The 25,187-nt window shown below is 44.2% G+C and overlaps 3 protein-coding genes across 14 annotated transcripts in view; 2 read left to right on the forward strand and 1 right to left on the reverse strand.

Annotated features, from left to right (window-relative positions):
- pde7a (phosphodiesterase 7A) overlaps positions 1–2,967 on the forward strand; it is a 38,903-nt gene extending 35,936 nt beyond the window's left edge. For 8 of the 9 annotated variants that reach the window (XM_077013404.1, XM_077013403.1, XM_077013398.1 and 5 more), the window contains one exon: positions 462–2,967. In XM_077013404.1, the coding sequence (XP_076869519.1) occupies positions 462–664 (203 nt within the window). In that variant the 3' untranslated portion in view covers positions 665–2,967. The remainder of the gene's footprint in view (positions 1–461) is intronic. The other variant, XR_013132495.1, reaches the window with a different exon arrangement.
- A 2,398-nt stretch (positions 2,968–5,365) lies between these two features.
- Positions 5,366–11,024, reverse strand: mtfr1 (mitochondrial fission regulator 1). Of its 4 annotated transcripts, none has more exons than XM_077013408.1 (9): positions 10,862–11,024; positions 10,453–10,557; positions 10,218–10,316; positions 9,706–9,743; positions 8,451–8,559; positions 8,117–8,343; positions 7,665–7,905; positions 6,783–6,957; positions 5,366–6,692 (listed from the first exon to the last, which is right to left on the reverse strand). In XM_077013408.1, the coding sequence occupies exons 3-9, from the start codon at positions 10,292–10,294 to the stop codon at positions 6,645–6,647; spliced, it is 915 nt and encodes a 304-aa protein (XP_076869523.1). In that variant the 5' UTR covers positions 10,295–10,316; positions 10,453–10,557; positions 10,862–11,024; the 3' UTR covers positions 5,366–6,644. The 4 variants fall into 4 exon arrangements, with proteins under 4 accessions (XP_076869523.1, XP_076869524.1, XP_076869522.1 ...); XM_077013409.1 differs by having other exon boundaries at positions 10,896–10,939; XM_077013407.1 differs by lacking the exon at positions 9,706–9,743 and having other exon boundaries at positions 8,451–8,581; positions 10,896–11,022.
- Positions 11,025–11,376: 352 nt separating this feature from the next.
- On the forward strand, positions 11,377–19,449 carry armc1 (armadillo repeat containing 1). The gene is made up of 7 exons (XM_077013410.1): positions 11,377–11,569; positions 12,307–12,509; positions 13,747–13,838; positions 14,637–14,826; positions 15,338–15,454; positions 15,539–15,613; positions 16,550–19,449. Exons 2-7 carry the CDS (start codon positions 12,348–12,350, stop codon positions 16,739–16,741), a joined length of 828 nt encoding a protein of 275 aa, XP_076869525.1. The 5' UTR covers positions 11,377–11,569; positions 12,307–12,347; the 3' UTR covers positions 16,742–19,449.
- The last annotated feature ends 5,738 nt before the right edge of the window (positions 19,450–25,187 follow it).

The raw sequence follows: 25,187 nt of genomic DNA on the forward strand, positions 1-25,187 counted from the left end.
TAAACCCAACATCAAGAGGGTGTATCCCGGTGTGGGTGGAGGAATCATTTTGGGAGGATTTTGATGTAAAAGTGGTAGTTGAAAATAATCATAATAGTAATGAGACGTGTTGCCTGAGCTTTTCTGAGTGTTAGAGAGCCAATGGTCATTGAAGCTACCAGCTCCCAGCTGTTATAGGATGCACACCAGACTGAGCACTGAGAACTGCACTGGTTCTGTTCTGCACGTGCATGAACCCTCTCTGGCGGCTTTTACAGCTCGGAACAAGATGCCATCGCTGACACAAGCAGCACAAATGATCACTTCTAATCTCCAACAAGACGAGGAATCTTATCATTTGTTAGTAACTGAGTTCCTGGTCTGGGACTGAACTTAGATCTCTTTCTCTCTCTCTCTCTCTCTCTCTCCTTTCTTACTTTGCTTCCTTTTCACCCCCTGCTCCCTCCGTTGTGTGTGTCCAGGTTTCATGACCTACGTGGTGGAGCCTCTGTTTTCCGAGTGGGCTCGCTTCTCAGACACGCGCCTCTCCCAGACCATGCTGGGCCACCTGTGCCTGAACAAAGCCAGCTGGAACGCCACGCAGCCCGAGGAGGCAGAGGGCGAGCAGACCGCCACGGAGCAGCCCGGCTCCAGAGCCGTACCTCAGGGAAGCCAGGAGTGCTGACGCTCCCTCACCGACTCTGGGTGGAGGACCCGCTCCTCCAGCCCCTGCCTAGCCTGATACCTTAAACCCCCACGAGTTGCTTCTCTCCCATCTCCAACCAACCACTGATTTATTTAATTTATTTAATTTTTTATCCCTTTTCCCCCTTTGACATAAAGCAATACATCGATACCTCATTTGGCTACTGCTGCGATTTTTAAGGTATTTTTTTTTGCCCCCTTCTTTTTTTTTTGTTTCTGACTTTTCCTTCTTATGGCGTTAGTTTTATTTATTTACCCTTTCTTTAGAGGGGAGTGTTGCTAAGTGAACTCCGCTGTGTTTCCAGCCCCTGGGGAAATGCTGAACAGGAAGGATCCCTTCTGCTGGGTTATAAGTGCCATTTTCAACACATTTGAATTGCTCTGTTAGCGAGTCACCAAGAGTATTCATAAGGGTTTTTTTTTTTGTAAAATATAAAACTGCACCGAGAGACATGGGGTGGGTGGGTGTGTGTGGGTGGGTGGATGTATGTGTATTGCAAACGAATCTTCCTTCTTGTGTACACAAACAAAAAAGGCAAATGTGAAGAGCCTAGTCCTTTTGCTGCCTCTCTGAAGACTGTTTACAGGTGTCTTTTTTTTTGTCGTCGTCATTGGTATAAATGAATCATGTTGGTTCTGTTTTTGTTTGTTTTTGTTGGATTATTTTTTTGCCTTGAAGCACAGATGTGAAGAACCACTTTTACATGTTTGGAACTCTTGTCCTACTGCTGATGTACTGAACAAAAGACAAAAAAAGAAGAAATGGAGAAAAAGAAAAAAAATAATCCATGCGACTGGACCTCAGGTCAGTCCCGTGTGCCCAGTGCCATATGAGCTCCATCGTGTCCATCTCTCCCTGCCGTACACTCCAGAAACGAGCCCCCCCCCCCGGCCTACGGATGCGTATGGAACACGGGACGGCATCTCCCCCCCTCACCCTGTGGCGAGCACAGACGTGCCTGCCTTCCTAACCCTGGGCTCCTGCGGCCCGGCAAAGGGCATGTAGCCGACCAGAATCTCCATGGATCTCGCTCAGGGTTTCGCAAGTCAACCTGCGTATCTGTCAGTCAGCTGGGAGAAACGAGGAAGCAGTCGTGCCTTTGTAGGTAGCCGCCACCTCTCCACGCCACTCCGTCAGGCTCGACGTAGGCTCCTCTCCACGCCACTGTCAGGCTCGACGTAGGCTCCTCTCCACGCCACTGTCAGGCTCGACGTAGGCTCCTCTCCACACCACTACGTCAGGCTCGACGTAGGCTCCTCTCCACGCCACTGTCAGGCTCGACGTAGGCTCCTCTCCACACCACTACGTCAGGCTCGACGTAGGCTCCTCTCCACGCCACTGTCAGGCTCGACGTAGGCTCCTTTCCACGCCACTGTCAGGCTCGACGTAGGCTCCTCTCCACGCCACTCCGTCAGCCTCGACGTAGGCTCCTCTCCACGCCACTATGTCAGGCTCGACGTAGGCTCCTCTCCACGCCACTATGTCAGGCTCGACGTAGGCTCCTCTCCACGCCACTATGTCAGGCTCGACGTAGGCTCCTCTCCACACCACTATGTCAGGCTCGACGTAGGCTCCTCTCCACGCCACTCCGTCAGGCTCGACGTAGGCTCCTCTCCACGCCACTGTCAGGCTCGACGTAGGCTCCTCTCCACGCCACTATGTCAGGCTCGACGTAGGCTCCTCTCCACGCCACTACGTCAGGCTCTACGTAGGCTCCTCTCAGAATGTCAATCGCACCACAATCACACGCTCACTCTCACTTCATCTCTTCAAAAAAAACTGCTAAAATAATGCCTTAAAACTATGCACAAAGCTAAGTGACCAAACCAGCTTGTATTTTCATCAAAGAGAATCATGTATGTTTAATTCCTGTCCAGCCATTTGCCTTTGTTGTGGGAGGGGAAAAAATAACTTTTTGTTCTTTAAATTTGTGGAGAATAAATCAGTTTGCGTTGATTTTTAGCATTGAACATTCCATCGTTTTTGTTGATGCATTTTTTAAAAACTGTACAGATGGTGCAGTCGTTTCTCCGCTTCCCTTTCTGCATTTGAAAGAGAGCAGGTGCTTTCCTTATTTTAGCTAAATTTTTGTTGTTTTTTTGTTGTTGTAAGTGCTGTAAGACTGTTGATTCAAAACTGTTTACAATTTGTTGTAACAGCCATTTTGGGAAGAAGAATTCAGTGTCAAGCCATTTTGTAAAGGCTTTGTCGTACAGACGTTTTTGATACATGCTTGTTGCAATTGCATTTTTGATGAATAAAACTTAACATGTTTCAAGCTATTGAATGCCAAGACGCCTTAATTGCATGCCGCCCTCTGGTGGCAAGAGTTTGTCACACACTGTAGGTATGTATATGTGATCTCGCATGCTCTCTTTCGTGTGTGTGTGTATATATATAATATATTGCTACTGCACAAGTTTAATATTAAAAGTAAATGTTATTTAAAGCCATTGTATTTCAGACTGTGGTGGGACAATAATGTTAAGTTCAGTTTAGCTCGAGTGTTTAGGTCTACTGCTGACTTCAGCATAGCTGCAGCAGATGCATCACTAAGAATCTAGTCAGTGTGTTCAGAGAAGATGCTCAGTTTGCATCCTGTTCTTTGGGCTGAGAGGCTGAGCTCATGTACTCTGCCTGCCCTGCAAGCAGCATGAGTTTGACCACAGTGGGAGGAACATCCCTACTCTTCAGCTGAACTAATAATGACCCTGCACTCTTTAGCATGGCGTACGACTTTGCCAGTGTTGATTCACACTGCTAGCAGCAGATGGCGCAGCTGTGGTTCAGAACATCTCCGGTCCTACTGTCCATATTCAACTGAAAGGGTTGGGTGCCCTCAGTACGCCCCCTGCTGGTCTCTTCTGTGTGATATCCTTTCTTCCAGTAATGTCTAAATTATTGGAAAAAGCTCTTTATAATCAGTTAAGTTGTTATCTTGAAAAAAATAACCTTCTTAGTGATTCACAATATGGATTTCGTTCTGGTAGATCAACTATGGATGCATTATTATTTTTTACAGAACAAGTACGAACTTCTCTTAACAAAGGACAAATTACTGGTGCGATTTTTATAGACTTTTGTAAAGCCTTTGATACAGTGAATCATCAGATTTTGTTAAATAAACTGTGGTCTTTTAGATTGTCCTCTTCTGTGATATCGATGATTTCCTCTTACTTATCTAACAGGTATCAGTCAGTCAAAATTGATCATGTAAAGTCCTCTCCCATGGCTTGTAATCTGGGTGTCCCACAGGGTAGCATTTTGGGTCCGTTACTTTTTCTCTTGTATATTAATGATCTCCCAAAGATTTGTAGAAATTCTAATTGTCTTCTGTATGCTGATGACACAGTCATCTTTCTTTCTGGTTCAAATGTAGATGTCATAAATTCAAAATTGTCTAATGACCTTCAGTGTCTCTATGAATGGTTGAAAGATAATCAACTAACTATAAATGTTAAGAAAACGGAATGTATGTTTTTTCACTCCTCTAGAAAATGCATAACTGTGTCAGAGCCCATTTGTCTCATACGGCAGCCTTTAACAATTTCAAAGTCTTATAAATATTTGGGAGTTTATTTGGATTCACATCTTACATATCGAGATCATATGCAGAATCTAACAAAAAAACTCAATAAGAAATTGTATGTTTATGGAAAAATTTGATCATATCTTACATGCAATGTTTCTTATACATATCTTCATACAATAATTTTGTCCACAATTTCCTACTGCTTACCTGTTTGGTCTCTTACCACCAAAGAAATCATCGAACCAATTGTAAAACAATATAACAGAGCATATAAAATCCATGCTAATTTGCCCTTATGGACTCATCATTGTGCTGCTCTTGAACATTCAAATGCATTGACTTTTCATAATTATGTAAATACTCTAGCTATGAGATTTTATTTTCAGTTACAACACAGCAACGTTCACTCATCATTAGCTGATCTTCTTCCAAGGTTTAATCAGAGGCAAGGATACATTACTAGATCTGTCTCAAATATTCTTATTCCAGTCCCAGCTTATAAAAACAACTATGGCTATAGGTCTTTCCTTCATATGTACACCAAAGTCTGGAACGAGATACCCTATCATATTAGAATGTGCACATCTAGTGTACGTTTTAAACAAGCATATAGACAACATCTTATGGACAGCTTTAATTGTAATCACTGACTAAGTTTGAAAGGTAGACATGCCCCCCTCTTATTCTACTTTACTTTGTCTTAATTGTATGTTTAAATGTTTTGTATATCCTGTATTGTATTTCTTTTTGTGCTGCAGAACAGGAACCTGCTGTAAACCAGTTTTTAACTGAGTCAGGCCAGTTTGTGTGGCATTCTTATGTTGCTTAAAATTTTCCTGTATAAATAAAGAAAGAAAGAAAGAAAGAAAGATGCAGTGGGAATATTGTGCAGTGCAAGCAAAGGACTCACAACCTGGAGTCCGTAAAATTGTAGTAGATTCGGCCTCAAGCAGATACTTTAGAAAAAATGTCAGTAAACAATGTGGATACACTTCTGTATATGCATCAGCAAGTAATATAACAAACACAGACAAAAGTCTGAAAGTGCTTAATGTGAAGATTAAGACTTCTTCCTCTGCAGGCAAATACTAGCTGCACAGCCTAATATAAATATACATTTAAAGGAGATTTTAAAAAAAATCCACAAATGAGCATTTATTAATTTTATTGAGGAATTTTGTTCCTATTATGAATATTCAGAAAATATCCATCTGTTTGTTTCAAACATTTTAACTTGGATTTAAATATAACGTTCTCTCTAAAAAAAAAACTTGCTCTAATTCTGCAGTTATATGAATACAAATTTAGTGAATAGTTATGGAAACACCGGAATCTGAATCACATGCTACAGTACATATTAGTGTTACACAATTACATTTTAATTACAAGTCAGAATCAAATGGGTTTTACTGAAAAAGTGCATTAATGCAGCTGGTCACTGTCCAGTTACTATTCGGTCAGGAATGATGCAACTTGCACACAAACCTGTCTAACATGACCATATAGGATGCATAATTTAACACTTTTTTAATTTAAGTTTAGAACAACACTTTCTGGTACGTGATGAGCACGAATACACTTATGTTGCCAGTAGAGCAAAAGTGGACCTGTACAACAGTACATCAGCCAAATTTTGGCAATAAAGCAAAATCATATGTACACTGGCAACACAGGTATGGCGGGGGGGTGTATCACTAACAAAACAACTTGGGTAGCACTGTTGAGGTAGATACAGGTGATCTAGACAACAGAAGCATGCTTTATCTTGATTTGTAGGAGGTAGGAATTTTCCTGATTTAAAATAAGCAACTACTGCATAATTCAAAATGTCTATTATTAATACATAAAACCAAATATAAATAACCTCCAACAAACAATATAAATTAAATTCAACAAGTTCACAAGAGGTTCTGAACACTAAGAAAAAAATATGCAGAAAGTGATCATTCTTGTCCTAGACACAAAGTAATTTTGATACAGGCACATTAATAGAGCAACAATACTGAATTAATCCAATAGGTTTAATAATATTTTGCTCAGTTCGATACCATGCCTATCCTTGGCTTCTAGACACACACTTGGTTAGGTATTCATCCATAGCCCTTAAAATGGGTCTGAGAACCTAAATAGATTCATCTTAAGACATTGACATAAAAACAATTAAACAATTTCTTTAGTCTTAAAACTTTGGAACGATTTGACATAAGTGCAGAAATGCATAATAATTCACTAAGAACCGTCTTAGATGTAACCTTCTCCTCAAAGTGCAACACCCACCCATTACAACCAGTGCTGCTTGTGGTAGAAAACCTGCCTGACCATTTAGTGTTCTGGCAGCTACGCGCCTGTTTGTTCTCTCTCACACACACACACACACACACACACACACACACACAGGATAAAGCTTGACGGTAACCAAAGCCGCAGTCAGCAGAGGTTCCTCTTCCCGGTTGACTTTAACATGTGCTGTCCAAACTGCAGAGCATAAAGAACCAAAATGTTGTATACAAGGCACAACGAAGCGTTGCTCATTGAGAGACGTGAGAGTGAGAGACAGGATCTTACTGCAGGAGCCTCCGTGTGGGGTTTGGACTCTTGAGGAGGGAGGCTGGAGCTGCTCTCACACTCGCTGTCCGCACGGTAGCGGTGCGCAAACTTGCGCTTCAGCGCCTCGGCGATGAGGGCAGCAGCGTCGGTGGGCGGGCCGGCCGGGGGCTTCGGGTGGCCGTCGTCAGGGCGACTGCAGCACACAAACACGTCAGTGACCGACCACTCTGACAGCAGACAGGGACTTCTAGGTAGTTCCCAGAACAACTAGGTAGTTACTTTGAAGTTACTTTTCTTTAACATCAACCTGGTTAGGCTGCCAGCAGGCAAGGCTGGTAACTGCTAGGGGGCCCCCAATGACAGTATAAGGGTTTGAATTCCCCCAACGGTTCCCCATCTAACTCTGCTCCCTCCTTCTGCAAAATACCTGTATGATTGTTTAATAATGACCACAAAGCAAATCAACAAAAAAAAAGGAAAGAGGGAAAAAAGCATGACTGGTGTCTGGAGCAGATGATGAACATAATGCCAAATAACTGCTTGTTTAGCCTTAACTGTGAGGGAATTAAACATAACGTCCACTAGAATTACATTATTACTGTTGGGTAACCTGGCTGGCAGCGCATCTTAGCCTGTTGGCTGTGACTAGTCAGTAGAGATGTCAGGAGTCAACTCGACAGCACCGATAGCCTAGCAGGCATTTCTCAGGTTATTTTTATTGGCATTATTTATAACAATGACGACAAACGCTGTTTGGAGGGGCCCTTGTAAAATTTTGCCTGTGGTCAATTAACCTGATGCTCAACGTCATCCTGCTTAACTACTGAAAATAAAAAAATCAAATCAGATTCAAATTTCATGCTAGCACATGAGGATTCCTATAAGTAGATATGTTTGTACTTCTTAACAGAGCGTAGCTTCACTTTGCCGATGTCCTTCAGCACGTCCAGCATGTTGGGGATCTCCGCCTGCCTTGCCTGAGGCTCCGTATGCTGCCCAGCCTTCTTACAGCGCCTCTCCCTGATGAGATCGATGGCTGAAACGCTCCGTTGCATGCCGGGGCATGGGGGTGGGGGTGGGGGCGGGGGCGGAGGAGGTGGAGGAGGAGCCAGAGATACAGGAGGGCCTCCTGGAGCTAGAGCTGAGGTCATCAGAAGACGAAAGCAAAAGGCGTTTAAAGATGGTGTACGGATAAGCATTGTTCCTCACATTTAAGGACTTTCCCGAACAGAGAGGCTAAGGTAAGCGGTTTGTCCCAGAGAAAATAAACGATCCAGCACTACATCGGCTTCAGTGTAAAAAAATTAAAATAAAAAAAAAAACCACCGCCCCTGTGCTGTGGACGCTCTTACCCGCAGACTGTGTGCTCAGCTCCTGGGCCTGGACGATCTGAGCGATCTGGACTCTGAGCTTGGCTAGCTCGTTCTCCAGAACGCTGATCTTGTGGATGGCCTCGTCACTGACGAGCGCCTGGCCTTGTGTGGCACCCGCTATGCCGTACAGGCTGGGGAGAGAGGCCTGGCGCTGGAGGGGCTGCCAGTGCTGGGAGCGGAACGCCAGCCCAGACGGCACCTCCCACCTGGAGAGGCGGAGTCAACGTCACGTGGGAGGAGAAGTTCTACTGAGCATGCCTTCTAATCAGTTCATTCGTTTTATTGTATTTAAAAAACAAAAACTAAGTGTTACCTGTTTTTGCCAGATACATCGCTCTCCTCTTGGTCGAGCCTCCCTACATCAGCGAGGGACGCTACAAGGCCACTGTAACCTCCTACAGCTCCTGGGACGTGGGCTGCAGCTCCAAGGGTGAAAGAATGAAGCTAGATATTAGAGATGGTTACAGTTAGTCATCACACGAAACCTAAAACCACATAAATTGTACAATAGGCCTCATGCTCAGAGAGCTCGCCCCAACCAACGAAAATACTAGTTACTTTAGCCTACTGGCAACTGCAAAAGCAAAGCGAGCCTTCTGTTAGCAGAGTGCAAACAGTTTGGACATGTGACGGCACAGCTACAAGCTTACATTAAAAGCAACCTATGCTGAGCTAAAAACAAAATTTCTCCCCCAAATGGCAGTTCCTTTTTTACACACTTTGTATTAGTGTTATCCAAGTAAGGTGTTGTTACAGTGTGTTAGGGGTAATATCACATTTGTGCCAGTGCTGTGGCTCTCAATCCAGTCCTAAGCAACATCTGCACTGCACCGTTTAGTTTTTCTTGCCTGATTAACTCTTTGGGAACTCAAAGAATATGCTGCAAAGACATTAAAACTGTTCTAAACAGTGTTGGTGTTCTATATGTTATTGTCCACCAGTAACACTTTATAAATAATTGGTTAAATGTTTAAAAGAAGCAATAGTACAAAATAACAGTGACAACAGGGAAAACTGACTCATGGTCAAAATCAGGATCTGCTCAGGAATGATGAACACCCACGTTTCTTAAACCCCACCCAAAGTTTCAAGTGCAGACATAAGTTGACCAGGAACCCATTTACCAATAACACTGGAATGTTACGATCATCTTAGAGTTAGTATGAATGTGCTTGAGGTACAAATGGAGAGTGTATTCAAAATTACTCACAATTTTTATGGAATTTCTCAATTTCAGTGAAAAAAACAAAAAAAATGGGGTTGGATTTAATTTCTTTTTAAACAAAGCAGATACAAAATGTTACCCAACAAAAATAATAATTTAGAGTCCTCGTTATACGACGTATTACTGGTTGTCACATTCAGAATCCCAACTCTAAATGTAATAAAGATAAATAAGATCAAGCCCCTTGCTTTAGAAAACGCATTGCTAGGGCTGTCACAATATTCTGGAATTTAGCACAACAATTTTACGTAAAGAGATCTGATAAGTGTTTCATATTTAAACCCAACTTTAAGCATTTAAATTAGCAGCACAGACATTTCAGGCAGGCAATCGATAAACCAACCTAAAGCAGACAAGCTGCATTCCTTAGAGACAGGACAGCTGGAAAGTGAGGAAACAGAGGGGAGAGGACAACAGTGAGAAAACAAGGTGGCAAAGTAGAACTTTCTCTTTTTTAAATACCGTGCAAGAGATTCTGCTATGAGCAATATTGTTTATAGTCAGCACAAATCATAAGACAGAGAAACATGGTGAGGCAGGTATAATGTTTCTGTTTTGAAGTCATGAGTTAAACTGATACAGGTTAAGGTAGCCAGACAGAGTAAGAGTGGGAAATCTTAACAGTGTATCAGAAAAGCACCAACAGTTCAGATCCAATACAGGTATGTGTGAGCATAAACAGGGTTGCACAATTTCCTTGCCTAACTGTAAACACCAAGAGCCTGGGATTACAGGCTGCTACCATTGAAGGATATTAACATCAGCCACTGTTGTGAGTAACATTGCATTTCAAAATTAAATTAGATGCAAAACCAAACGTGATTTATCAGTGTCCTGTTATTTTTAAAACCATACCTGGAAGTGGACACGTGGGCAGGGTGCAAGAGGTAGGTTTGTGGCAATCCTTCTAACAATACTCCTAGATGACCCATAAAGCTTCGCTGATCCAACAGCCTGAAAATATTTTCACAAATCCAGATTTTCCCCAGCACAAAAATAAGGCATTGTTGTCACTAAAGAATGATAACACGTTTAAACACCAATTAAGTAATTAAGTCATTATGTGCAATCAACTATTAAATTAACCCACCAGGTCCATTTCTATCCTTTCATGATGCTTACTCATTTTCAAACCAAGTCAATCAAAACTTTTCTGATGCATTTTCCTTTACGTAGTCATATTCACTCCAATAACCTGTGAAAACAATGTACGTGAGTCACCGTTGAGAAGAGATGTTATAACTAATTTAGCTAGTTATCTATAACTATCTTCATTGGCTAGCTAATTTACTAAATTTACTTTTTCAAAACTTGCAGTAAAAAGCAGATAAACCCAAGAGTTAACATTCATGAAGTGTCTGATGGCAACACACTGTTTGTTAGCTACACTTCTCCAGATTAGCACCAGCACGCTAGCTAGTTATGTAGCTTAGCTAGCTAGCACTGATGAACTTAAATGACACCGTGTAACAGCGTGGTATTAAAGTTTGTTAACTTACTAATACGATATTGGTGTGTGTTCTTCAAACAAACCGTTTGCTGAAATGCTACACAGTATACTCTGAATTTAGTACAATCTATGTTGCAGTGTAGCCGGCAAGTGCGTCCTTAGGCAGGCAGCTAGCTGTATCGTTGCTAACGAAAAATTTCCAAATCTTGGCGTTGGCCGTGGCAATAGAACGGACGCTCTAATAGCCAATAGGGTTTGGCGACCTTCAGAACTGGAGGCGTCGCTGATATTCTAATGATGACTATTGGTTCAAACGGAGTGAAGGACAGTTCAACGGACCAACCAAATTACATGTAGTACTGTTCCACGCCACATACTGATATTCCAAAGGAAAACGCGCTCAAAAAATTATTGTTATTTTTTTTTTACAAAATAACCCGTCACAGTATATAACAAATTTAAACAGTTTAATAAATTATTTTTTTTGTTAATAATCCAATCTTCTCTTATTGATTATGTCTCGCCAGATGTGTTGTCCAATCAGAGTTGATGTAGCCAGGAAGTCATGAGCGTTTCACGGAAGTGCGACTGGAAATGGCCAACTGAACATTTTCACAGCGACCGTGTTCTCGAATTCAGCCGTTGTCATGTGTGTGGTGGTGCGCGTGCTACCGCTGTCACTCAGCCACGAGCCCGCGAAAAACTAACAAACGGCCATTTGTCCCTGTCGAGGTCGCGAGGACCGTCTTCACGCGAGGTAACGCGCGCGCTAGCGCTCGAGCTAGCTAGCTAGCTGGCTCGCTCGCGCGAGACAGCGAGTTGGCCTGACAACAGGGCGTCCGTCCTGTCCTGTTGTGTTGCTAGCGAGCTATGCTAAGGTTATGCGTGGACAACAGTGCCATAACATATTGGTCAAGGTTAAATAGTCTTAATTACTGACGAAGCGTGCAGTTATACGTTAAAACGTGTTTAATGCTGCATCCAGCAAAATAAAGAGGCACAGGGAACTTTCTGCTATGTTTTGCGTTATTTTGCGGTAGCTAGCCAGTTAGCTAACTGATGGAGTCAGTACTCTGTGTTAATAATACAGATATATATTTAGTTAGTAATTAGATTACTTTATATCTGTGTAACCTGGCCAGAGGACAAGAAAACAAACTAGCTAGCTAATAGAAGGTAAACTTTTAAACGGCAAATCCACATTTGTTTGTGAATATCAGAATCTTTTCTTTATTGTTAGCAGAGGCCCAATCCACAAACGAGACGTGTCACGTGATATTATAGTAATTCTCCCATTATAGCCGCAGTTTAAATGCCAGTTTGATCAGTGGCTGTTAATATGCCACCTAATCACTTTTTCTGATAGTTTCATACCAGTTTAAGTAGACTTTCCTTATACTGTATTAGTCGTTTCATATAGTCAGGACGTATGTTATTTTGTGGAAAGGGTGTAATTTCATTAACGTTTTCTTCTTTTTTGTGTTGTATTTTAAGGCTGGCTCTCTTGGGTACATGGCACTAAGTGTGGTCACACAATGAGTGCCGAGCCAGATGCCTTGACTGTGGTCAACCAGCTAAGGGACTTGGCTGCAGACCCCTTGAACAGGCGAGCTATCGTAGATGATCATGGATGCTTACCAGGTCTAATCCTCTTCCTTGACCACCACAACCCGCAAGTTGTTTACTCTGCCTTATTGGTGAGCTCCTGTGAATTAACAATAAAGTCTAAATGTGCATATTGGGAAAAAAAACATCTATGTGCTTCTGTCTAGAACGTTCCTCGTGTCACATGTCCTTCTGTGCTGGTATTGATGTGAAATTCCAGTGACTTCTGCTGCACTTCTGTAAGGAGGCAGCAGACAGGGAACAGCAGGTGTCTGCTCTGTTCTCATCAGACAGGAGCTTTGGTGTTATGGCTGTGTTTGTAATTGGCACTAAATCTTGACAGTCATTTTTAGACATAGCTCTTATGTACAACACCACACACATACTGTAGCGTGGATTTATATATTTATTTGAACACAAAAGAGATATTTGTGGTAACTGGCTGCCCAAGCATTACAGATCCTGGACTTTTTACAATATCCTTTGATTGCTATAGATTACATTAGATTACTGTCATACATATTTAACTGCTGCTGTATTGTAGCTTCAGGGTCCAAGATTTCTTTATTCTTAAAAAGGGTTGTTCAAGGTGAACCAAGAAGGCCAATAAAATCCACTACTTTCTCCTTGATTCAAAATCCTTCTTTAAATGTTGGCAGTAGACAGAAGACATTCATTTTAATCTTGCTCATTCACCCAAAAATGTATCATGATGACTACATTTCACAAAATGTTTCCTGGAGTGAAGGAAAATAGTTTTTCTTGTTCTTCCTGTTTCTTCCTGATGTACTGAAACTGGGTATTTTAACGCAGATTTTAAAATATTAATTTAATATGTATTTTGTGCTGATGAAGAGTAGATATATAAGCTGTGTAGTGCATGTAAAATTGCTGTTCTTGGAAAGATGTCAGAAGCAATTGGTGACTGACGTTGTGGAATGATGAAGAAACCAGTCCTGTTTGGTGAAATATTTGTTTAGTTTTGTTTTCCATGAATGTCTGTTCCTGTTGACCAGAGTAAAACATGGTCAGGTCAAGTTTGTTTCAAGGTTAACCAAATACACTGGAATGCTTAGGGTTCTTTTATTATTATTACTCAAATGTCATATGGTCGTAACATTTTTCTTTTAAACGTTATTTATCTTGTTTGCCTACTACTTACATATAGGTAGTGACAATGTAAACAATGTAATACATTAAATTATAATGAAAAATATAATTTCTCAAACCTGCACACGCAAATACACAGTAAATCCAGATGGCAGGATTTAGAAAGCTGTAAGCGCTCTGTCTGTCTCCTGTTGACCTCGGCGCGGCATGTCCTTACAGGCGGTTCGCTACCTGGCAGAATGCCGTGCCAACCGAGAGAAGCTGAAGGGCGTGCTGGGTATGATGCTGAGCCTGCAGACCGTCATGCAGAAGTGAGTCGCCCTCCTCTTCCTCCTCTTCCTCCTCGCTACGCACCAGCGCACCCCACAGCTCTTCCTCGCTTTCCACCTTGCAGAAAAGGGGGTGTTGGGTGGGGTGGGGGGCGGATAAGTGCGAGTGATGTCAAACCTATTCAGTTTGACATCAGTGGTCTGAGCCTGTTGTGATTTCTAGCAGGGCTTTGTGCATTGCAGGCCATTTGACTAACATTGTCTTCATTTATGATTCTCCCCAAACGGTCACAGTCCAGGTAGCCGCGTTTCTCCGTTGGTGACCTGAATTTGTGTGGATATGCAGAACGCAGGTGTCAAACTCATCCTCCTCCCCCATGGCCCTACAGACGCAGACAGGGAGCCCATTCTGAATAATGGCACTGCAGCACCCTGTTATTGCTTACAGGGCATCTCCGAACCTTTATGACCAATGAGCAGCCGTTATTTTCGCAGCTCATAAGAGATTAAACTGTGGAACGTGTAACTGCACTGTTCGTAAATTTTTCATGGTACAGGTTATCTGGCTGTTGCTCTGTCAGGGTGACTCTCTTTAGCCACTAGAGCCTTTGCCCACTGTTCATCTGTGTTGTCGTCTTGTGTCTGCTGGATCAGGGGCCATTTCAGTGTTAATGAGCAAGTGTGCATCTTTTAAAGAGTCAATTTCAATAGGTGCTGCATAGTTATATGAATATATCTTCGGAGCACATCTCCGTGTGGTGGTATCAGACGGCTGCTGTAGAGGTCTCGCATGAAGCCGTCTGCTCGACTTAACCTGACATGGCCCTCTCACCTCAACAGGGCCACGTCGCCGGGGGAGACCAAGCTCCTGGCCTCCGAGATCTACGAGATCCTGCAGAGCTCGGGCAGCGGGGAGGGTGAGCAGGCACAGGTGGGGGCCTCGAGCCGCCGCAAGGCCCAGTTCTTCCTGGGCTCCAGCAATAAGCGGGCCAAGACCGTGGTGCTGCAGATCGACGGGCTGGACGACCCGGTGAGGACTCCGCCTCACTCCCTCCATCTCTCCCCAGACGGCAGTCGGGCCCCAGGGAGCAGCTGCTCCTGATGGCCACTCTCTGGAGCCCCACCTCCCGTGACTCCTCTCTGGAGCCCCACCTCCCGTGACTCCTCTCTGGAGCCCCACCTCCCGTGGCTCCTCTCTGGAGCCCCACCTCCCGTGGCTCCTCTCTGGAGCCCCACCTCCCGTGGCTCCTCTCTGGAGCCCCACCTCCCGTGACTCCTCTCTGGAGCCCCACCTCCCACCCGTGGCTCCTCTCTGGAGCCCCACCTCCCGTGGCTCCTCTCTGGAGCCCCACCTCCCGTGGCTCCTCTCTATGATGCCTCCCTCGGCGCAGAGCGCTGAAATATCATCACGGGTTGGCAGCACATCAGCCACGTGCAATTTGTAGACGAATTGATTTGGGTGGTTGCAAAAAGTGAGTTTTAATTTTGGGATGATTGCCATTGTGTGTGTGTGTGTGTGTGTGTGTGTGTGTGTGTGTTAGATCCGGAGAAGTCTCTGTGAGGAGGCCTTACTGAAGATCCGTGGAGTCATCAGCTTCACCTTCCAGATGGCGGTGAAGAGGTGTGTGGTGAGGATCCGCTCCGACCTGAAGGCTGAAGTGAGTCAACACGTTAACCAAAAAAACGAACCCTGTAAATGAGAGTGGAGGAGTTTTATGCTGAAAGCCGCTCTGCTTCTGCAGGCCCTGGGAACAGCCATAGCATCAACCAAAGTGATGAGAGCTCAGCAGGTAGTGAAGGGAGAAGACGGTGGCGAGGTAAGAGAGTCTTCCTCAGTGAAGATCTCCCTGCACCCGGAGTGCCAACGCGCTGCTCGATCTGTGCTATTAAGCTGAACAGCGACATCTTGACTCGCCAAGAATTTACATGTACAGACACGGCGTACGTGAGAACGTGATCTCACTAACTCTTCGACCACCCTGATAAATTATTGTGTGTGTTTATTGAGGTACAGACTCGATGGCAGTGCTGCCGTGTCTGTGCTGTTTCTGGTTAAGGTGGATCCAGAGCCTTCTGCTGTCTGACCTTCAGCTGTAGGAGCCAGTCTGTCTGTGGAGGGGGCGGTACTAAGACCTACACCGTCCCCCTCCCCCTTAATAATGGGCTCACTGGCCCCTGCAGCATTTTGTAGTAGCAGAATTGGCCGCACACACACAGTTTAACAGCCCCTGTGTGGTAATTATGAGCCATGTCCTCTCCTGTAGAACTGGAAGGGCATTCTTCACTTGCAGCTACGCACCCGTGACCTACAGTGGTCATCACCATAGGAGTGTGGCCACTGCTTTGTGTGCACTCCCTCTGTCAAACAGCAGGGGGCATAGTTGACCGTGTTCTGTCCTTCCGAGCCATGCTGCTTTGCAGTTAATGTAGAGTCTTACGCAGAGGTGTCAATTCCAGGTTCAGAAAGTAAAAGTCCTCACAGGATTGTGTTGATTCCACAAATTTTACCTGGATTGCACTAATTAGAAAATCTAGCAAGCTTGAGCAAAATCCTGGTGAGGACTTTTACTTTCTGAACCTGGAATTGACACCTCTGGTCTTACGCAAGGTAACATTTACTGATTTCAAAAGCGTTGTTGAGGTATTTAGTAGTTCACAAGCCTCTTCGTTCAGAAGTAAATCAGTGCTACATCGCAGCACTGAGAAGGCTGTGTCGTTCACTGCCTGTATCCTTCTTTCTGCTGTGTGTCTAGGTGATAGTCCCATTCCAGGAAGATTCGGACGTGGTGGTGGAGCAGAACACGGACTTGCCGGACTACCTGCCCGAGGAGGAGAGCCCGTCTCACGAGCAGCACAAGGCTGTGTCGCGCCTCGGCTCCATGCAGGACGGCATTGGCTGGCTGAGCACGGCCGCCAACTTCCTTTCCCGTTCCTTCTACTGGTGACCCGCGGGTGGGTGTGCACTGAACCGAACCCCCGCGCCACCCTCCCCGCCCTGCCGCTGCAGCAGTCAGCGTCCCGGGCCTCCGCGTGTATCTCGCAATAACCATCACCCTTGTCCAGAACCTCAAGAACTCTACTGCAGGCTGCTGTGTACAGTACCCGCAAAGCAAAGTCCTCCTAACGCTCACCTCACGCGCCACGAGAGACATTAAGATGTGCGTCAGAAGGAGCGTCTCCTCTCTTGCTGCGCTCTCGCACGCCCACCCTTTCGGTTCAGAAGACTTTTGTTTCTCTCTTGAGCGGTTTGGTCTGGTTTGCTCTCGTGGGTCCATGTCTCTGACACCAAACAGCTTTGGGCGGGTCAGTTTTGTATGATGGTGCTCTCATTGGCCACGAGGCTTGGGGGTTTTCTCTTTTTTTCATGAACTTGCCCCTTTTCTCAACCCTTGTGTGTTTTTAGCATCTTTACTCTTCTTGCCATTTATTTAATAATCCACTTAAATTTTTCATTTTAAGCTGTTGGGACTTTATAATGCATGCTGTAACTTTTTAATACCCCCCATCCTCTTTGAATCTTTATTCTTTAGTGTGTGTGTGTGCCTTTGCAATGCAGTTTGAGATTTATTACTTGTTTCGATCTCCACATTCATATTCTGAGGTTAAAAGCCCTTGGCAACAGTTATTTGCTCCCGAATCTTTGTTAATGCTGAGTAAGGGAAGTGGGAGACCCATCATAGAGCAATCCTGTGTAGTCTAATAACCTCTCTATGAGCAATCCTGTGTAACCTAATAACCTCTCTATGAGCAAGCCTATGTCAACCGAACGATCGCCCTACATGCATGCGGGGAAAGAGAGCTCGCCACATGCTTTTGCTTTAGTTGGAACACTAACCAGCTCAGTTAAGCACAGTAGTAACCTCTTTAAAGACGAATGCATAGAAAGAAATGTCTGTTTCCAATTTCTGAAGGGTTTTGAATGGGAAGATTTTAATGGGGAACTCTCCTGTGATTTTGGTTTTGTTTGTTCCCTCTGATTTCCTTTGCTGTTGCCTACCCTTTGATCTCATGTTTTCCTGCCTGACATAAGTCAATTCTAGTCTTTTGACGACTAGTATAGCTCCAGTTCCACCATAATCGGGGCTTCATTCAGGGCCTTTCATAAACGTGAACATCTTGAGCATCTTGAGTTGCCACCAATCTTGCCACAAACATGGGTAGTGCCTGTTATATGTACATAGTAACCACAAATTGATGGCATCTACATTGATACCTCTCAAACCCACAATGTTTTCTTTGAACAGCATGTAAATTCACCATGTGTGGGTACACCATGTACTCCACGTGGTGTCGTAATGTCATTGTCTTCTTTGGTGTTGTATTGCTGCCTGGGTGAGTTCTGGTATTTGCACAAAAGCCCCAAATTATTTTAAGCCAGAGCCTGTAGAAAAGCCGCATAGAAATTGTAAAGTTCATAACAGTGTCCCCTTTTAAGTTGTTTTACTTTACTTTTTTTTTTTACTTTAATTTTAAAGGATTGATTTGTCAAAAAAAAAAATCTTATTTTACACAATCTTCCTCTTGGCCCATAGTCTTCACTAGTGGACTAATGTCAGTAACAAGTAATGGACGTGTGTCCAAAATCTTTCATGTAAATGAATGCCCATATTGCCATATTCTGGCCTGCAACATTTAGCAAATTAATTTCACTTTTAAATATGTTTGTTAAGGCTTGCAGACTGGGACAGTATAATTACTTCTGATCTTGCAACTTGAATTTCTAAATGTCCCATAATCTAGTGTTACCCTCTGGGAAAGAGCTGAACACCAGTGTCCTTCAGGTATACAACACTGCACATGTTCCAGCGCAGCTGAAGTCTATGAATATGACAATGAATTATGAATTTGCAAGAGCGTTGTTTCAGCAGAGAGATTGTTAAAAATCTCCAGTGTGCAGTGATCACTTTTACCTGGCTCTAACAAATATGGGTTTCAGCAAGATGATTCTCTAATCTGCTGAACCATCTTAATTTCTATGGATGCTGGGTTCTGGGTCAGCCATGCCTCTTCCCAACCCACATTGGCAGTTGCCTGTAATGTTTATGACCTGGACACAGTTTAAGGCAGGTCTGTGGTGATGTCACCATGTATTTATGGAAATTATTTGGTGGATTTGCTGGCATCGTAGTCCTGTGCAAAATGATGAAAGCAAACATTAGATACAAAACATGTTCGTTTATCAGCTACATTTGAACTCAGGGTGGAAAACTGTGTAAATTAGATTTTTTGTTGAAGCATTCCATCAAAACATTACAGTATGTCTTTTTTTTTTTTTTAAGAAATTACATGGTCTGAATTAGTATCTGTAGATCGATCATTTTTCTTTGAGTGTCATGCGTTTAAACAAAGAAAGGTCATCAACAGTATTCTATTTAACAGTGTTTTCTTGCGCACAAGTTCAGCTCTGACCATTTTTGTTACACCTCTGGTAGTGTTGTGCTTGCTTTGGTTTAGACCATCGTTTAGGTTCATCCCAGTTAAATGTATTGCTCTGAAATTGTCCCCAAGTAACCTCTACAACATCGAGGGCTGTTAGAAAATAGCAGTTTTAGCTGTAGTAGCTTATTCTGTACAGTGTATATTTGCTATTTCAGATCACAGGGAGTTGTTGCCTGTTCACAGTAATGACCATTATTAAATAGATTAAAGAATGCATTGTTGTGTTTTGTGTTCAGGGGTGATTATGGGGGTGGCATGGGGTTAAAACACTGTTTTCAGTATTTCTTTCACTGGTGGAAAAAAATGTTTAAACCCTAATCGGGTAAGATGTATTCATCTGTGATGCTTTGTGAATGCCGCCAGTGTTGTGGATGCCACCACAGTGTCTGTGTTCATAGTGGGACCTGTAGCCTTTAGGCACGGTTGCTGGTACACTCGGCTGGAGTCGAAGCTCCTGTGCCCGGGCCCTAGGGGCAGACATCTGCCCCAGTGTGGTCAGCATTGCCTCCAAGAAGGGAGAGGAGGAGAACTGTGTTGTCCTCATCTCGATGATTGTGAATGGCCACGGGCCCCTCCCCCACCCCTCCGGGCCTGGTTACCAAGCGCACGGCTGGGTGTGAGTCCAGCGTTCGCTGGGCTTTGGCTGTCTGGTGCCAGCAGCTCCGGTCGGTGGGCTGGGGGCTACATCACTGCAGTCTGCCTCGTGGTTGCTCACTGGAAAGCAAGCTTGACTGAATTAGTACAATTAGGGCTGAGCTAGGTCACCGTTCACGTGTTCTACAAACAACACTGACTGGGGTGACCTTCATTTGCTAAGTATGAATCGCTGGTTAAAAATGAGGTGTAATGTGTACACATCAACGCAAGCGTTGTATAATGAGCATAGTTGAAAATAGCCCTCAATGTCTTGTACTTGAAGCAGATAATTGGTAGATTAATGTTGTATGTTTGCTCTTGTCTTTGAAATGCCCCAAGACCTAACAAACCTCTGACACCACCTTTTTTTTCCTTGGGTGGGGGTGTAAGGAACCCCTTCCAAGAACAGTCCTCTGTGACGGCCTCTTCCAGCCCTAGCAGAGAGTGCTGGAGGGAAGTCCATCCGTCTTCTCCGTGTGCCATGGCACCGTAGCGTCAAGTGGAGTTGCACCTTCACCTCCCTCTCTGCCTGGACTTGCCTCCCCAGTCCCAGCAGCAGCCAGCAAAGTAGGTCAACCTCTTCAGCAGGACTCTGCCACAGGAAGTGCCCTGCTCGTGCCCGTAAGGCCATGGATTTGAGGAGGCGAGACCCAGATGCCTGGCGTGGCAGGAGAGGTGTGTGTCCGACTGGCTCGTAATGGCTGTCTGTGTTAAGAGGGCTGGTTCTAAGGGTGAAGTCCTGTCCAAAAACGAGGTGTGACGTTAATAATAGCTGCCGTTTTTGGCACATTCCGCCACTAGGGGGTGTCAGTCAGCTTTGATATGACCAAATCCAGCATACATTCAAGTGCCCGAAAAGCTGTGCCACATTGCCCCTGCAGAACTGATGGTTAACACAGATAGCACACAGGCTCCCTGGTACTTAAACATTCAGGAGATGCACAGATACACTAGATTAATGTTCAGTTCGCTCACGAATATAGTGATAACAATAACATAAAGTCAAGTGTCTGCGTAAATGTCCTGTGTGTGATCATTTCCACATATCTAAATAGGGCTCGTAGACATGCATATTTTGAACACATATTTAAGTTTCTCACAGTAATAAGACGAACTGCAGCCATGCAAAAGTTAATCTGGTTTCCCCAGTACTACAACTGATTTTGTGATTTTATACATTTAGTACATTATACATATTGAGCGCTAGCTCCATTGAAATTACTAATCAACCTCTCATGCGTTTATGAAGAAAGCACCTTTACAACAATGTTCACCCTCTGTCTCCTCACAGTCCCTTATATTTTTCACAGTTAGAAAATGCTCAAAAGCATCGAAGCATTCATCTTTAAACACTTTTTGGGACCAAATAGGCCATTATAATAGAATGAAACTCTCGTACATCCCACAGTAACAAGCCTTCATTTATTGTACACTATACATAGGCCACTAGTTCTGCGCATTCCTATGCGGCGCGTCTCCTTGGGCGAACTGAGGAGAAGATAAGAAGCTGTAACTCCGGCCCTCGCTGGCTCCGAGAGATATCAGGCAGCCTTGCACATTTGTGCATAAACGCCTCATCTATATCGCAGGTACTATTTGCATTGTTAATGTGCCAGTGCGAGTGCAGCACTGATTGTGCGCTGATAGAGGAGAAAGGTGCGTCTGGACGCGCTGGGCGCTTTGACGATTTTATTCGAGGTTCAGCTCCCAGTCAATGGGATCAGCAGTAAATTACATCCGGTGTGCGGGGAAAATGATGTGACACCTGTAATTTATGTCAAATAACTTTTGAGGACGTAAAAGTGGCGAGATCGGATTCAATCGGTTTCCGGCGCCGGAGCTCGGTGAAGATTTAATTGAAACATTTTTCTTTATCGTGTGGGCTGATAGAGAGGATGTCGAGGTGTAATGTGCGGTTATGTCGCGCTTAAGATGGGAGGTCAACACATGGGATGCGAGAAGGTCATATAGACTCAGGCTATGAAGATGGCACACTAGAGAAACCCGACAAAGAACACTAATAACAAACTAAAACTCATATAACTCACATTAATAGTAATGTTTTCAGGAATACTTTTTTATTCTTTAAGTGCTTTCTTGTTTAGGCAACGTGGTAGGCCTTCTCTACATGGTTTGGATGAAAGGTGCATGTGAGATCGAAGTTCATTTGCTTGGGATATTTACAGACAAGTTCTGATATCTAAAATACCTAAAACATGCAGCCGCAGTTTTATTACTGCTTCTACAATTTCGTCCCTTCTGTGTTGTGCTGTTAGGATAATCTGTTATGCCTGTGTGTGTGTGTGTGTGTGTGTGTGTGTGTGTGTGTGTGTGTGTGTGTGTGTGTGTTGCAGGACCACCCCCCCCCCCTCCCGCCGGGCTGATGAAATGCGTGAGCACAGAAGCCGATAATAATTGTGGCTGTAGCTCATTATGGTTCCCAGATGATTTGCAGCCATCGGGGGGATGCTGTCCTCCGACACCTTCGTAGCCGCACACTGGCACATCACTGGCTGTAGGCACTGATTGGTGAGATGAAATATCGCTCGCGAAAATTAAAAGGTCCCCGTGTCAAAATAATTCATGATATGCATATCTTCCGCCCTGATGAAATAGCTGATATCCGGATTAGGAGGATAATAAAAGCGATCAGGCTACAGTTAAACTATTTCAGCAGTGGAGACGTTCATTTTGACAAAGTCAAGCACAGGGTCAAGATGCGAGACCGAGTAGGCTGCATTCGGGGATGGGGGAGTGGAGGGTCACTCAATATCCCACCTGTGATTTGAATATCTGCTATAATTGTCCTAAAACGTCCCATCAGTGGATCTGCCGGACACTATTAGGGCTCTACAATATGGTGTGACATTCAAATTCACCCCAAATGACAGGTTATTAGAAGTGGAAAGCAGGCGGCGTATAATTAAGCACCATAACTTTGACCTGGAATGGGGCGTGATGGCAGGATTGTAATGGGGGATGAAACGGGTTCCGTTGAAGCAGCGATGCAACGGCAGTCGCTCTCCTATCGGATGGGATTATTTTACACGGACTCGCCCCGGGTTTATCTTTGCAACGGCCTGTCATAAAGATGTTAAGATGGCACCGAGATTTCTGACCGTTTCACTCGAAGGTTATGGGGATCACATCCCAGCTCGTCTGATCACTCCGGACACTGCGGTCGTCCTGTCTGGAGCGAGATACCAGGTCCATAATACGACCTGAAGGTGCTATACTGAATCCATGTCTTCAGCGGGGAAAAGTGGAGGCAAAGGAAAGCAAGAACACTGAAAAAAACATTAGATTTTTCAGATAGTTAATGCTGTGCCTAATCAGACCTTTTATTTTATTCTTGAGATCCCTGCGAATGTGATGATTTATAGATGCCCTTTAATGTGTATTACATTAAGATTCTCATATTTAGTTAATGTGAAGAAAAATAATGCCTACTGATCACAGGCCTGCAGGTAATCATGCTGCAACCACTTCCGGTCTATTCCATCCGCAGTGACTTTTGAAAATAGTAAAAAAAAAAAAATTTAAAATTCTTTCTGTACGGCTCACAGGCATCACATCACATAAAATAACATCCCTGCAATCTGAAAATGACTCTGCTTGTATCCAGCTCCTACACAGACTTAATGTAATCAAAAAGGAGATCTCCTGTTGTGTAATGGTTCGCCTCTGATACAATAATCCTCTGGTATGGTGAACTCATTGGCTCGGGCTCTGGCGCGCGCCCACGCACGCGAAGCATTGTTGCACAGAACCAAGAGCGCGAAGAAAGCGACGCTTGATATCGCCCGGTACCCAAGTCCGTGCCACCACACAGAAGCATGCTGGCTTCATTTCCGGTCTTTTCCCTTCGAACAGCGACTGGACATTTTGATGAGCAATGGGACCCATCTGCTGCTCGCATTCCTCCAACTGGTGTGTGAATGACGTATAGAGCGCGTGCATTACATTTGCGTCCTCGTCCTGTAACTACCTGCTCTCATCCGAACCGCATCCTCTAAATCCCAACGCCTTAGGTTTAAGGCAGTGTTAATTAGGCCACGTTTACCCATTGTGAGAAAAGGAAACGATACAGATTGTCAATGCATTGTCTGTTGTCTTCCACATCTGTCTTGCGAAGTGTATTCGGAGGTGAGTGCATGTTAATTTTGCATCCTATAGGCTTATCTATTGTGTGGTAGTGGCAGGCCTGATGAACAGAAGGTCTGCTGTCTCTGTACGCTCCCTCGGCTAAACCACCCTCACCCCCTTTCATAACGATGGCAGATGGCTCCCGATGAATCCTTCATAATCATGTCAGGACGGCTCCTCCGATCCCAATTCATCTCTTTAAACACATTTCATCAGACAGAGAATTACACAAAGATGAAGGCAGCCACCAGACAACAAAGGCACACAAAGATCGGCACGGCAAGCAAGTGTTCCTCTACTGTAATCGCCTATAGACATTCGGTACGTTCACATCGATTTTGAAAATATAGAAAAATAAAAAGAACTAAAATACAAAAATGAATCTATAAATATTTCCACCTTGCTAAATTGCTATTTTTCGCCAATGCTGATTTGACGCACCAAAGGACTGCGATTTCCTCGCCTGGTGTTTGCACCCCCTGCTTCTCTGTGTAACGTTGTTAATTGTGGATCAGGTGAAGTTTGTTTCACCTCATTTCAAGGTCACGCACCACTAGTACCATTTTCCTGACTCAAAGGGCACATAATTTCACACCAGTGTACTCCTCATTAATCCCTTCTGAGTGGGTGCTTAGGAAGTTCCAGATCGCGGCTTTGTTTTGCTCCTGTTTTCTGTCTCGCTGCATCTCCTCCCTCCACCCGACATGTTAACCCCTGCCCCCCAGCCGCCCTTCCCCCGCCCTCTCTTGCCCCTCTCTTGCCCCACTCCTGCCCTGGCCCGGCCCTCTCCGCAGCTGCCTTGCTACCAGCTTTTCGTAATGAGCTGTGCTTAAAGGTGAGTTACTGCTACTGTGAGGGATATATATATATATATATCTGAAGGTAATGGTGACTAATGTTAGGATTAGTGTCAGACGTGCTCATTCACCTCACAGAATTTTAGGGTCCTCACTGTGCAAAGTCACACATTCACACATCCATGAATAGGATGTGCAGTGTGTTTACGCCAATGAAATGGTGCATCAGTATTCAAGAGTCCCTGTCATTCAGTGAGGTCACAATATTGGGTTAATCCTGTCATAATGTGGGCTCCACATTTAATGATTCATATGTTAAAATATCATTGACCTTTTTAAATTTTTTTGATTATTTATTATGTTGTTTTATATA

This window comes from Brachyhypopomus gauderio, chromosome 7, assembly GCF_052324685.1.
Source record: "Brachyhypopomus gauderio isolate BG-103 chromosome 7, BGAUD_0.2, whole genome shotgun sequence".
Lineage (NCBI taxonomy): Eukaryota > Metazoa > Chordata > Actinopteri > Gymnotiformes > Hypopomidae > Brachyhypopomus > Brachyhypopomus gauderio.

Coding starts and splice junctions, on each gene's coding strand:
- mtfr1 (XM_077013407.1), bottom strand. CDS start 10,488: ATGAGTAAGCATCATGAAAGGATAGAAATGGACCTG. Junction 8,582..10,217: donor GCCCACGTGTCCACTTCCAG/GTATGGTTTTAA, acceptor TCTAATATCTAG/CTTCATTCTTTCACCCTTGG. Junction 7,906..8,116: donor GCTGAGCACACAGTCTGCGG/GTAAGAGCGTCC, acceptor TGATGACCTCAG/CTCTAGCTCCAGGAGGCCCT.
- armc1 (XM_077013410.1), top strand. CDS start 12,348: ATGAGTGCCGAGCCAGATGCCTTGACTGTGGTCAACCAGCTAAGGGAC. Junction 14,827..15,337: donor TCGACGGGCTGGACGACCCG/GTGAGGACTCCG, acceptor TGTGTGTGTTAG/ATCCGGAGAAGTCTCTGTGA. Junction 15,614..16,549: donor AGGGAGAAGACGGTGGCGAG/GTAAGAGAGTCT, acceptor CTGTGTGTCTAG/GTGATAGTCCCATTCCAGGA.